Source organism: Falco cherrug, chromosome 9, assembly GCF_023634085.1.
Source record: "Falco cherrug isolate bFalChe1 chromosome 9, bFalChe1.pri, whole genome shotgun sequence".
Lineage (NCBI taxonomy): Eukaryota > Metazoa > Chordata > Aves > Falconiformes > Falconidae > Falco > Falco cherrug.
Genome location: NC_073705.1, coordinates 19,658,098 through 19,670,365, shown reverse-complemented (window position 1 = coordinate 19,670,365; position 12,268 = coordinate 19,658,098). Strand labels below are relative to the sequence as shown.

Sequence of the window (12,268 nt, the reverse complement as noted above, 5' to 3'; positions counted from 1 at the left end):
AGTTAATTACACACCTTAGAGCAGAGGAAAAAAGTTCTAGCTCACAACCCTTTTCAGACCCCTGAGTTTCAAAATTACATTGCCCAGGTGACATCAAGGACAATACTGAATCTGACTCTTTAGTGCACACAAGATTTCAGGCCTCCCGTTATTGCTGCCACTTCCAAATGGTTGTTCTTGCAAATCTGAAATTTTAACACTATACTGTAAGTCATAAAATTAACCATATAGCTGTTTTAACTTATAAACTGCTGTCTCATAACTAAGCATAGTGCTCTAGAAGGAAAACAGTCCAAAAAAGAGGACTCAATGTTTAAAAGCTGCTCATCTGAACACCACTACCTACCATATCATTAATGAGACTGCCACGTGTAGGTGGGGCCTGAAGACCCAAGAGGGTTGCCAGTCGTCGCTGTTTCTCAACAATGATACCATCCATATCCAGAAGGCGAGCAATATCAGTTCTCTCAGGAGTTATAGGAATTGACAGCGTGGCCAAAAGGACTCGAGTAGACATCCTGTTGACAAAGTATAATTGCAAAAGATGAACTGCAAGAGAACACTAATTAATTCCTTGTCATGTACGTACTAATTCAAGATTTGGAATGACTAGCATTCATGATGCAAAACTGTGTAAAAATACCAGCCATAACAGAAAAGATGTTAACTGTGCAATAAGAGTAAAGAATGCAGTGTTCTTCAGTAACCAGGGGAAAGATTTTGATAATACCTTTTCATTACATACGCGTGTGTATATATATATCCGCACATATACACAGAAATAATAAATTTAAGCTGCCACTGTAAATATCAAAATACTATAAAGCAATGAAAACAGTAGAAATCAGTACCTTTAAAAACTTATTTTAGCTGCAAATCCCTACCAGTCATTTTGATTGCACTGATTTTTAAAATTTACTGTGTGCGCCAGATGTACCTTTTGATGTAACAATACAAAGGACGTTAAACAATTAAATTCTGACCTTAGTACCCAGATGAACAGAAATATAAAAATTTCCAGAGAGTATTTATTCCCACCAGATTCTGATTCTACAGAGGCCTGTATACTTGTCACCAAAAAATTAAAGGCCATTTGGCTATACAGACTTTTATATATTAAGGAAGTTTAAACTAGTAACAGTGAACTCTTGTGAAGTAAATACTAATGTTCAGAAGAGAAAAAGGAAGCAAAACACAGATACTTATTAACTTGCTTATTAACAGAGAAGGAAGCTTAACTAAAGTGACCCTGATATTTAAGTTATTTACACTGTAGCTTTGTAAATATCCTTCTTGCTCTAGGTTTCTTTTGAGGCAATTAGTACTAGCCACTTTAAGCAGAGCTGTTCATATCCATACATGTCATCTGCTTCTTTTGGGGTACAATTTTGTTTATTTTTCAAACTACAGGCTTAAAAATAGAACCTAAGATTACATTAAATATCGTTCCCCACCTCTGCATCTCCTCTTGTGTGAGATTCTTTCGCATTTCTCTTGATAAGTGATAAAGTCGGTGAAGTGTGGATGCGTGAAAGAGAGCATTTCCTGATTTCCAGAAGACAGTTGAAACTTTGTGATAGTAATTTGCCATCAGCTGTGGTTTGGGTGGTTTCTTAGACAGTGCAAACAGCCCATGAATATCCTCCACTGCTTTGAAAGCTTCCTAGAAAAAACAAATACACTACTTTTAAGAAGTTTTTTCAACACTCAAAACCAGGGAAAATATACATTCACTAAAGGTTGCAAAACTGTAACACGTTTGTTATGTTAAGATCACCACTGAAAGCTGTGACCTTCAGCTTTGCCAGTTACATGAAATGAAGTACTTCCTTCCTAATTAAGAAATGATTTGGACATACAGCAAATCCGTTAACTATCTGCTTAGAATTTGGTAGTTAAAAATTTTTTAGTTTTTTAATAATCTTTTGAAAACTGTCTTCTTTCAGATTTTCAAGCTACAAATCCAAGGGGAAAAAAAACCTAAAACCAAACTGGAATAAAAATTCTACTATTTTAATATTGTACCAATTCTACTATTTACTGATATTTTTTCATAAAAATAGGTTTTGTGATCAAAACTGGGTATAGTTTCCCTAAAAATACATGTACTCTTAGAAATGCCTTACATGTAATTACTTATATACCTAAAGCAGAAACATCACAACTGAGAACATTCTCCAGATTCACAAAACCAAAACATGACAACCTTGGCTTTTTAAGGAATTTGGCATTAGAAAGGTTGGAAAGCAAAGCCCCTCTAAGAAATTTGCTTTGATCGTGCCCTCACTGGCTAAACACTACCATAATTCAACCAGCAATGCTGGGAGCCCAGCCTAATAGCAGGCTTTAATGTTTGCTAACCATTTCCAGTTCACAAGAACACAAGACAGCAGAGGTGAAGGTGTCATCAACTTCTCACTTTCAGAACTTAAACTGACTTCGGCTACTCTACCATTTATTACTAGCAGCAAAAGCTGGGTTTGAAAATACTATGCAGGAACATCAGACTAAGTATTCAATATGCATGTAGCACCACATTCTAAATATTAAAACTTTATTCTTTAGCTATTATCCTGTGTTTACCTTGGAATATATACCATGAGATACGATCTGCGTGGAACAGATTCTGGAAAGGCTGTAGACTACAGTGGGATTACAGGAGCCCTGCTGCATACCTGCCACAGCTCCATGCTAATAGCACTGTCCAGCTGCACCAGCCTGGTCTCCAGGTGCATTGACTGGCTGTCAGGATTGTTGAGGTTGATTGCTGTGCTTTGGTTGTGATGACGCTGGATCTGTCCCAAATGCATTCGCAGGTTATCACAGAGTTTACGGAACTCGGCTTTACGTGTGTACTGCAGGCAGAACTTGAAAGCTGCAAAAATTAACAATATAGAAAATGCTCACTAACAATGACTTCATGACAGTTCTAAAAGGATTCAAATACGTAAATCAGTATGTTTAAAGAATCTTCATTTACAGTCCAAAGGCATATCAAACAAGATGCAATCTAACTGTCATGCATAATGAATAGTGACAATGCAGAGCACTTCTTGACCTCAAAAAATGAAGATGCTTCTACACAATTAAGCTTAAGGAGCAAAGGGAATACTTTTGAGTCTCTAAAAATGTTCTAATTTAAGCAGCGATTCTAGCTTTTATTTTGAACTAAGTGCAAATAAAAATTCTGTCAATGGCATGAATTCAGGTTTTGGATTTGTAAAATGTGGGAAAAAATTCTCAAGTCACCTAAATACAGTAAAGTTAAATGAAGCTTTCTAATGACTGGAAATGACAAAGAAAAAAAAGGAAGTCTTTGATCACATAGATCCTCTCAAAAACCTGGTTTGCGTTGACACTGTCACTCTGAAAATTCTGAAGTATCTCAACCAGAAACAGGCACAAAAGGATGTCTCCACAATGTAGCACAAGGACTTAAATACACTAAAGCACCTAGAACTCATCTGACAATCATCTTTTGGATGCAGAGTTAAAAATCTAAGACTTCTTTCAAAAATACAGAACCCTGAATTGTACATACAAAGGAAAACCTTTTTCTGCTCATCTCTCACCTTTAAGTAAAGATTAACATCTAAGTATTCTTCTTTATAAAGTCAATTTTTGCAGAACAATGCCAGAAGGAAGCAGACTAGACTTTTTCCCATTACCTTCTGCATAATATTTTGCTAAGCTACGTCTGTGTCAAAATTGATAGCATATCAGAATTTTACAGTACCCTTTTGTGTACATGAGTTTTTGAAATTAGCTAACATAGAATACATTAATGGAAGACACATTTGCCATTCTAGATTAAATGAAAACATGACTAATTTGGATCAGTGAGTTAGAAAAAATAAAAAGACACAGCACGAGGAATTCTCATATTCTCAGTATGTCCAGGAAAAAATAACTTCTTCCTTGCTGGCTCAGTGTCCAGAAACATCAATAATTTTGAGGAACCTCTGTAATTGTAAGAATAGTATGTGTGTACATACACATATTTAAGAGATTTTATTTCCAATTCTGAAGCAATATCCAAACAGAAATTTTCTAGTTTTACAGGATGTAACACAGAAGTCCTAGATCTCATTATACTTTAAGTTTCCATCTTTACAATTTACCTTGCTGTGCAATGTCATGGTACAGGCGTTCCACTCGAGAATTATTTCTGAGAAGATCCAAACATTGTCTATAGGATTCCCACAGGAATTTAACCCAGGGGGTCAAAAGCAGTCGGTCAGTACGATCCTGGGTATCTTCTCCACTTACAGCACTCAAAAGAACACTATAGTTGGGATGGGGTTAAGGGGAAAGGAAAAAAAAAAAAAAAGTGTTTTATTCCCCACTATGCTCACCACTTTTTCTTATCAAGATCTAAGATGAGACTGGACAAATCTGAACAGCTGATTGCTGGTGAACAGTTTATTGCTTATTTTCAAATTGGTCCCTCAGACTTCTCTCTTTTCCTTTAAAGGATGTAGATAACTTTTCTTGCTGTTAAGTTTCAAACTTTGGCCCCTGCACACACAACTGACATGCACAAGCTTCAGAGGTAAGAGACAACAGGAGCTTTTGTATCCTTCATACCAGTAAGCCAAAGGAAACCTATTCTAGGATTTTCACATTTCCTCTTCTACCAGGGAGCTGCACACTGTACCTCTGTTAGATTCAAGTGTCAGTCTACTCTGACACTTTCCTACTTGATGAAACTTCCTTTTTAGCCACCAGCAATACTGCCAGAGAGAGCTCACTTCTTGTTGACATATGACACAGAAGCATTGTGTGCCTTACTATCTGCAGACATAGAAAACTAGAATACTTAAAGTATCAGATCCTTTAAAAATTCTGACAGGAAAAAGATGCTTAAAGATGTCAGAAAATATGATAATCTTGCATTTAGTGGCCATAACTACACTCCCTCATTCACAGAAATACAAGATTGGAAAGGATTCCCAAGACACTGAGACAAATTCAGTGCTATGGCCCACACGACCCCTTTCTGCAAAACAGTCCACCCAGCATTACAAACTTAGCAAGAACCATCTTCCCCAAGCCTTCATTTTTAAAGTCCTTTTTGAACTACACTTCTAATATAAACTCTCAGCTCTTGCAGTTCTCTTATACTACACCACTTCCAGATCTAATTTACTTCCTTGAGTCCTAGTACTACATACATTAAAGACTACATCTCACCAGTGCCTTCTGCAACAGATCAAGCAGTGAATCCAGCAAAAGCGTATGAGAAGTCTAGAAAACAGGACCTAAAAAAACCTGTGAAACTCTGATTGCTTAGATTAAGAAGCGTGACTGCAAAGACACATTTTCTAGTCCTCAGTTATATAAAAGAGAACAAGGAAAAGAGCAATCAGTTGATCTTCAGTGTCTATTAGTGGGATGCCTCTAACAAAGACTATTTCAGGGACTGGAAATAACATGAATGGCATTGCCAACCTGGAACAACTATTGAAGACAAGTCTGCAACCTTTTCATGTTTTGCAGCCAATGAGTTCCCAACTACTACCAGAGAGCCTTGCTGTTAACACATACATCCACATCATTTTACTCCAGGTCTTTGTATTCTATGACTCTGTCCTTCACAGTTGCCTACACAATGTCTTCTACTGATAATTTCTTCCAATTTTCTATCATCAGTAGATACAACTTTGACTTTTCTAGTTTCTGTGCCATGATTTTAATAGAAAGAACTCTCAGTAACTTCACATGTCCTTTTGTCATTATATGTCATCAGTTTCTCACTGGACAATGTCTTAGTAGCCTTCCAATTCAACTGCAAACATCCCTTCCAGTTATGGCATCAACCACATTACTTTTTCCCAGGTTAGATCTCTGGCACTTCCTGAATCTAAAAAACTAAATTACAGAATAAAATTCTAACATAAATAGACATCATCTACCCTTCAGCAAGCCTGTGCTGAATGTTACCTTATTTTTAACTCCATAGACTACTTCCTTCAAAACTCACGCTAAAGACCTGACTGTTACTGCAATCAAGATAACTGTTCAGACCACTACTCAGTCCGACATAAGGATGACGAGAAACGCACTTTCTGCTCAGATGGGTATCTGCAGAGCTTTAGTACCCAAAACATTTACTGGTATTTTTAAAACTCCAGGATAGAAGCTATGCTGTCACCCAGCATGAAAAGAAAGCTGGCTTTTATGTTCACCTCAGACAGGGTAATCTCCATGCTCTAAAAACCTTTCTTTTATTTCAGAATCAATAGTCTTACAAAAATCAGTATCAAAGTACTGCTTTCATCTTCAGACCACACCTAGGATGGCTAATCAAAACCTACCTCCTCAGAATTTTACCACCATTTTTCCTAGAATTCTCCCCTTTTGGCTGAAGATCCTTTTGTTATTTCTTTTGGTACCTTCCACAAGTTTTAATTTGGTTTTACTTACAGAAATTTTAATTTATTACCTACAATTTTTGATTTTTTAAAGGATACGGGCAGAAGGTCTCTTCCAAACTCAGCTAGAATTCCTTTAAAACATTTCTTCAGCCCCACCATGTCACCCCTTTTCCACAGATGTCATCACATATACAGTTGTACTATTGGAGTTAATGTGAGCATTCCCTAACTCAACAGATTCATCTGAAGAACATGCAATTTGAGCTAACCTCACTTTTCCTGAAGCAAGTTAGGAAGTTCTCCCACAGAACATTCTGAGAACAGAACAGTGGCTTCTCACAGAGCTGGAAAGTCATTTCATCCTAACCTGCCACAACTTGCCAGTGAAGGTCTACATACAACCAAAAGTAGATATATCTACCGATCCTTTTTTCCATTCCTTCTATGTTCTCATTATTCATCCAATTAATTATAACACACTGAATTTACTTTTAATGCTCTTTCTTCTATTATCTCATCAGTTACCCAAGGAAGTATAAACAATTCCATTTGTTTGTACATGCACAATGTGGTCAGAAAGAGTGAAGGTTATCAGGTACAGGAATTAAATTTCTCTAATATAATTAATAGCATTTGTACATCAATTGATAGTGAGCAGTTTTCAATAATAAACTCTCCAATACTACTACAGATGCAGATCTAAGCAGACCCTAGAAAGCGGTGACTCGACTCCCAGACCACTCCTACCACATCTACATTTTCTACTCTTTACTACTTCATTTCTTTACTTTTCTTTACTCAGACTTAGGATTTTGTTCAACACAAAATTCCTGGGGTTTTGCCTACTCTAGAACACCACTAGTATTCCATTTCAAGTCCACCATCTTTATATCTAAGTTTTTTGAACTGCTAACATCCTTCATGAACATAAGACTATTTTGCTGTGAACTGTTACGTTTTAAAGTCAGGCCACCAACCTTTCTGGAGTTTGAATGTTATCTAGGTCTTCTATGTCCAGTACCATCTGTTGGGATTCTTCCTTAGCTGCTTCTGTTTTTTCTTCAGCTAATTTTAAATAGGCTCGAACAACATCCTCCAAAGATTTGATGTTCACCTACATCACAGGCAGAAAATTGAAAGATGTTTCCACCCACAACAGGCAGCAAATAATGTAAAATGCTACAAACGCAGGAACATCTAAAAAGGCAGATTAATTCTAACTCAAGACCAATCAGTTACTTTTAGATTATACCAACTGACATATACCACGCTCGCTACAAATAAAAAAAAATAAAATTCAAAAGCCATACCTGCTGGCAGATATTCTTGTACTGGTACAGTCCTTCTTTTGCCAGATGACTCTTGCGGAGATCCACACAGAGTTCCAAGTACTTCAGCATAATTGGCTCGTGGATTTTCTGCCATGTTCGGTGTTTTTTACTTTTCATAACATCATAGAGAACATCAAGGGCAGGCTGTTTTTTGCCGACCTCAAGGAATTCTGAAATTAAAATCCAATCAGCAAAAGACTTGCAAACCAGAAAATGCATGTTTTTATGCTTAACACTGTAAACTTTTAGAATTTAATCAACTCTAACCAAAGTTCACTGATGGCTTGATTTAGCTGGCCATATCAAAAATGCGGGCAGATAGAACTGCAGTGGCAGTCTTTCAATGGCATGACTGGCAAACAAATGCCAACCTCTCCATTAACATAAAAACTTCAGGATAGCAGAGATGTCTCTCTGTCCATCAAGGCATAACCGGGCACTTCATACATATTATTAAAATATACACATCCAGTTTTAAAGCTAGTTCCATCAAGAAGGACAAAAAATACACACCATGAGGCTTGTAGTACAGCACCCACCAATGTCATTCAACAAGATACAAACCATCCAGTGAGTCTGACTTAACTGCCCTCAATCCAAGAAAGAAACAAACAAACATCACTCAGAAAAGTTCAGATTTTGAAAAAAAACAAACCAACCAAAACTCAAGAGTGGCCTAGAGATTCAGTTATAGAACAGTTACACTACAAGCTGCTAAAGTCCCATGGAAGGCTCAGGCATTTTTTAAACCAGCATTGCTCCTGAAAGTAGTGCCTTGTATTCATTCCCTAAGCAGCTGCTGTTACTAATGGGATCTCTCGGCATCACAGCAACTCCCACCTATGCTGTACCACACGTTCTGCTCAGTACAAAATACAGCAGACCATCTACAAGCAACTACCAAAGCAGCACAGCCAGCTATCAGCATATACACAGGACCTACCCTTAACTGCAGAAAAGCAAGACAAAACAACACTGAGAACAGGAAGCAAACAGGTTTAAAAGATAGAAGAGAAGTCAACTACAGCTAAAAGGAATAGTCTGTATTCTTCAAGGCTGCAGGTAGAGTCAGTACTTCCCATGAAGTACTGTGGAAATCACTACATTCCTAAACAATGGCAGAAAGGATTAAAGTAGGGGTCTGCTCAAGATGCACAGACATCAAGAGAGAGCTTCTAAGTTCTGGAATCTTAGTATCTAAGTTAAACATGGCTAAAAGATGCATTTTGAAAGCAGCAGCGAAATTTTAATTTGATGACCACAATAGCATCTGTTCAGGGCTTAGTTCATGTCAATAATGATCTTGCACAAGATGGGCAAGTTCCTTCCCAGGAAAAACATAGTATTACATTTCAAAATAATTAAGGTTATAGTGTGACACTATTCAGCAGTGGGTTTTTTAATCACCAAGGGAATTTTAATAAAACTGTCCTCCATCCCGTAATTTACACTGTTGTTCTATCTCAGTGTTGCTTTTGAGACAATTACAGCTCAGCCTTACAATTTTTTATTTATGAAAATAAACTTAAAAGGCAAGTTTAATCTTGCAACAATGCCAGTCCACTCCAACCACAACTCTCAGCAGTCAGAAACCAACTGGACAAAGCAAAAAATCAATTCATATCGGTTTGAAACTTCTAATTAACTCTGGTCAAGCAAGTTCTTACTTGTAAGTCAAATAATTAAGGCTAATTTAACAGCCTCTGTAGTAAAAGCATACACAAAAAGAACGTGAAGAGTCAAATGCAGCACATAATCACCACGTCTTGCAGTAGAAAAAAAGGTAAATTCTGGAAACAAAGATTTGTTACAAACAAAATGTAACACCTTAGCCCCTGAACACCCCTGTCAGAATTACCTATTTTTTCCTGTTATACCATTTAAAATGCTACAAGGTATCCAAAACAGCAACTAAAGCTCTGCATAGACAAGAACTACCTGATACATACTGACAACTCATCTACTGCTAACCCAAAATCCTGAATTAAGCTAAATTTTCCGTCTAAGAAAATGTACATCATTACAGGTGACAAAGATGTCACATGTTATCCAATATCTCTAGTAGACAGCAAGCTCAGTATCTGCAACAATAAAACACTCCCAAAAGTTGCATTACATCCTTGACTACAAAGCAATGCTAGATATTAACAATAGCTAAGGGTTAGCTTTAACCTACATTTACCATTTATAAGGAAACACAGTCCTTCTTACATATCTGTACATATTTACAATCATTCAAGCTCTTATTTCTAATCATCTTCTATGTATGTTGAGGTCACCAAGAACCTGAAGCATAAAGTGCTCCTAAATGCTCGCTTAAGCCTTACGTGTAAAACACAAACACTGAAACTCTGGAAACTGCACTGACTGTTCCAGTTTGAAATGTCAGTTCCTGTTAAAACTGCCTCCAGCAACATACAATCTGCCTTAGGTATAACTTCTCACCCTTTATTATGCTTGGCCATGGTGAGATTGAGCCCCTGCAGTTTGCAAGACTTCACATTGCTTATGTCATGTTTTCCATTCAGTCTAGTGAGATTGTAACCATCTGCAGGATTGCTAGTGTTTGTCTAGAGAACACTCTCTTCAGTTCCAATCCTTCAGCTCAACTCTACTCCTTTAGTTGATCAGAATTTAGTAGACTTGAAGCAGTGCAAGAGTTGTGTATTTAAAGCTACTCTTCAACACCAGAAAAGCAACGGTGTCAGGTTTAACAGTTTAAGATCAATATTCCAGTAATGTGACTCGCTCACAAAGTACTTTACCCAAGAGTTCTGAAGTTTAATTAAAGTTTATATACTATGGTACATGCATGTTTCCCAGTGAAAGTACTGCTAAAATACTAATGCACCTTTTGAAGTTGACTGAAGCCGATTTTATATCTCATCTTTTTATCTTCGTGAAAATGATTTTTACAATTAATTTTAGATTAGAAAACTTGAGGATGTACGGTACTTTATTAATGTTTTCTCGTTAAAATACCAAGTAGTTGGCTTATGGATAGTCCCGAGACTACACAGTGTCTTTGGCTGTCATTTCAAGATCCGTATATCATCTGTAATTTTTGGATGTCTTTAAGTGTCATTCTGCAGTCAGCCCTGTGACAATGAAGCATCTAAATGGTCTTGCTAAGTGCTTAAAATAGGATACTGTAAAAAAAGAAGTGTCAAAGCCATTTATCTAGCCTGAAAGGAGACAGCTGACAAATATAAGCAGTCCAGTTTTATATGTGGCAACCAGTGCGACAGATCCAGCGCAGTCCTCCTTGGTTTCTATTCCAGGGGCAAATTTACACATCAGCCTATGCAACATTTAAGGAGTTTAATCATTTGCATTCTCACCAGTCACATGAAGGATGGGACTACTGAACATGAAGCCCACATGGAAAAACAAGGCCCGGAACGAGACCGGATTTGAAATCATCCCGGAGCAGCGGTGAGCTGCGGGACCGACACCTCACGCCAAGCCGCCGGTCAGCGGAGAGCCCCTTTCCGCCGGCGGGCACGGCGGCCACTTCGCCGCGGCTCCCGCAGGCTGGGGCGCCTCGGGGCCCGGGGCGCGCCACCCTCGGCGGAACAGGCCCCCGCCGCCGCGACTCGCCCTGCACCCAGCGCCTGCCCACCGCCTGCGCCGGCGGCCCCGCCGGGGAGAGGGAGGCGGAGCCGGGCCGGGCCCGCTCCCCACGGCCGCCGGGGCCTCGCCTCCGCCATGCGGCGCGGCCGACGCCGGCAGGCCTCAGCCATTTCCTGGCGGCCAGGCGGCGCCGCGCCGCTCCCGGGCGTCCTCGCCTCAGCGCCAGGGAGGCGCCGGCCGAGGCCCCGCGCCGCGCCGAGGGGCCGGCAGAGGGGCTCTAGGGGCGGGCACGGCACGGCACGGCACGGCGCGGCGCGGCCGGCGCTGCAGGAGCGGCACACGCTGCCCGCCGCGGCGGGGAGAACGGGAGGCGAACCGGCGGCGGGGAGGGGAGGGGGGCCGCCCCGCACTGACCGTTCGCCCGCTTCAGGGCATTTTCGGGCCGCTGGAAGTACACCGGCATGATGGCGGCGGCCTCTCCTCACAGGGCGGCGGCGGCGGCTAGCTCCGTGCTCCAGCCAGGCAGCCTTCGAGGCCGGAAAGGAAGGACGGCCCGTCACCCGCGCGCGCTGACGTCGGCGGAAGCGGAAGTTCCTGCCAGCGCGCGGGCGGGGCGGCGGTGGGCCGCGAGGCGGTCGTGAGGCAGCGGCCGACAGTCGCGCCGTCAGTGGGGGGGGTCTCGGCGGGGAACGTTCGTCCCCGGTGGCTTAGGCCGAAGCCCCGTCGGAGCAGGAGCTGCGATGGCTGACGGCCCGAGTACCGAGGCGCTCGGTGAGCGCTCCGCTGAGAGCTGTCCTCAGGCTGACGGCGTGGTTGGTCGCCGCTGTCGGTTCCCGAGTGACGTCCCGTGCTGTACCGGGCGTCCCGGCGGAGGCTCGGGACTGGAGGGGGTTACGGTGCAGGAGCCTGGCTAGGTTTGCCACAGAGTCGGGGGCCGGCCGCAGCAGGCTCCCCGGGGGTGGTGGCAGCCCTGCGGGTCAGGGAGCC

At 40.9% G+C, this 12,268-nt stretch overlaps 1 protein-coding gene across 1 annotated transcript in view; it reads right to left on the bottom strand.

Annotated features, from left to right (window-relative positions):
- Positions 1-11,854, bottom strand: part of EIF3A (eukaryotic translation initiation factor 3 subunit A) — a 35,598-nt gene extending 23,744 nt beyond the window's left edge. The window contains exons 1-7 of the mRNA XM_055721387.1: positions 11,696-11,854; positions 7,688-7,878; positions 7,355-7,491; positions 4,122-4,285; positions 2,676-2,875; positions 1,455-1,663; positions 347-518 (exon numbers count right to left, since the gene is read on the bottom strand). Coding sequence (XP_055577362.1) covers positions 347-518; positions 1,455-1,663; positions 2,676-2,875; positions 4,122-4,285; positions 7,355-7,491; positions 7,688-7,878; positions 11,696-11,744 — 1,122 coding nt within the window. The 5' untranslated portion in view covers positions 11,745-11,854. The remainder of the gene's footprint in view (positions 1-346; positions 519-1,454; positions 1,664-2,675; positions 2,876-4,121; positions 4,286-7,354; positions 7,492-7,687; positions 7,879-11,695) is intronic.
- Positions 11,855-12,268: the final 414 nt, after the last annotated feature.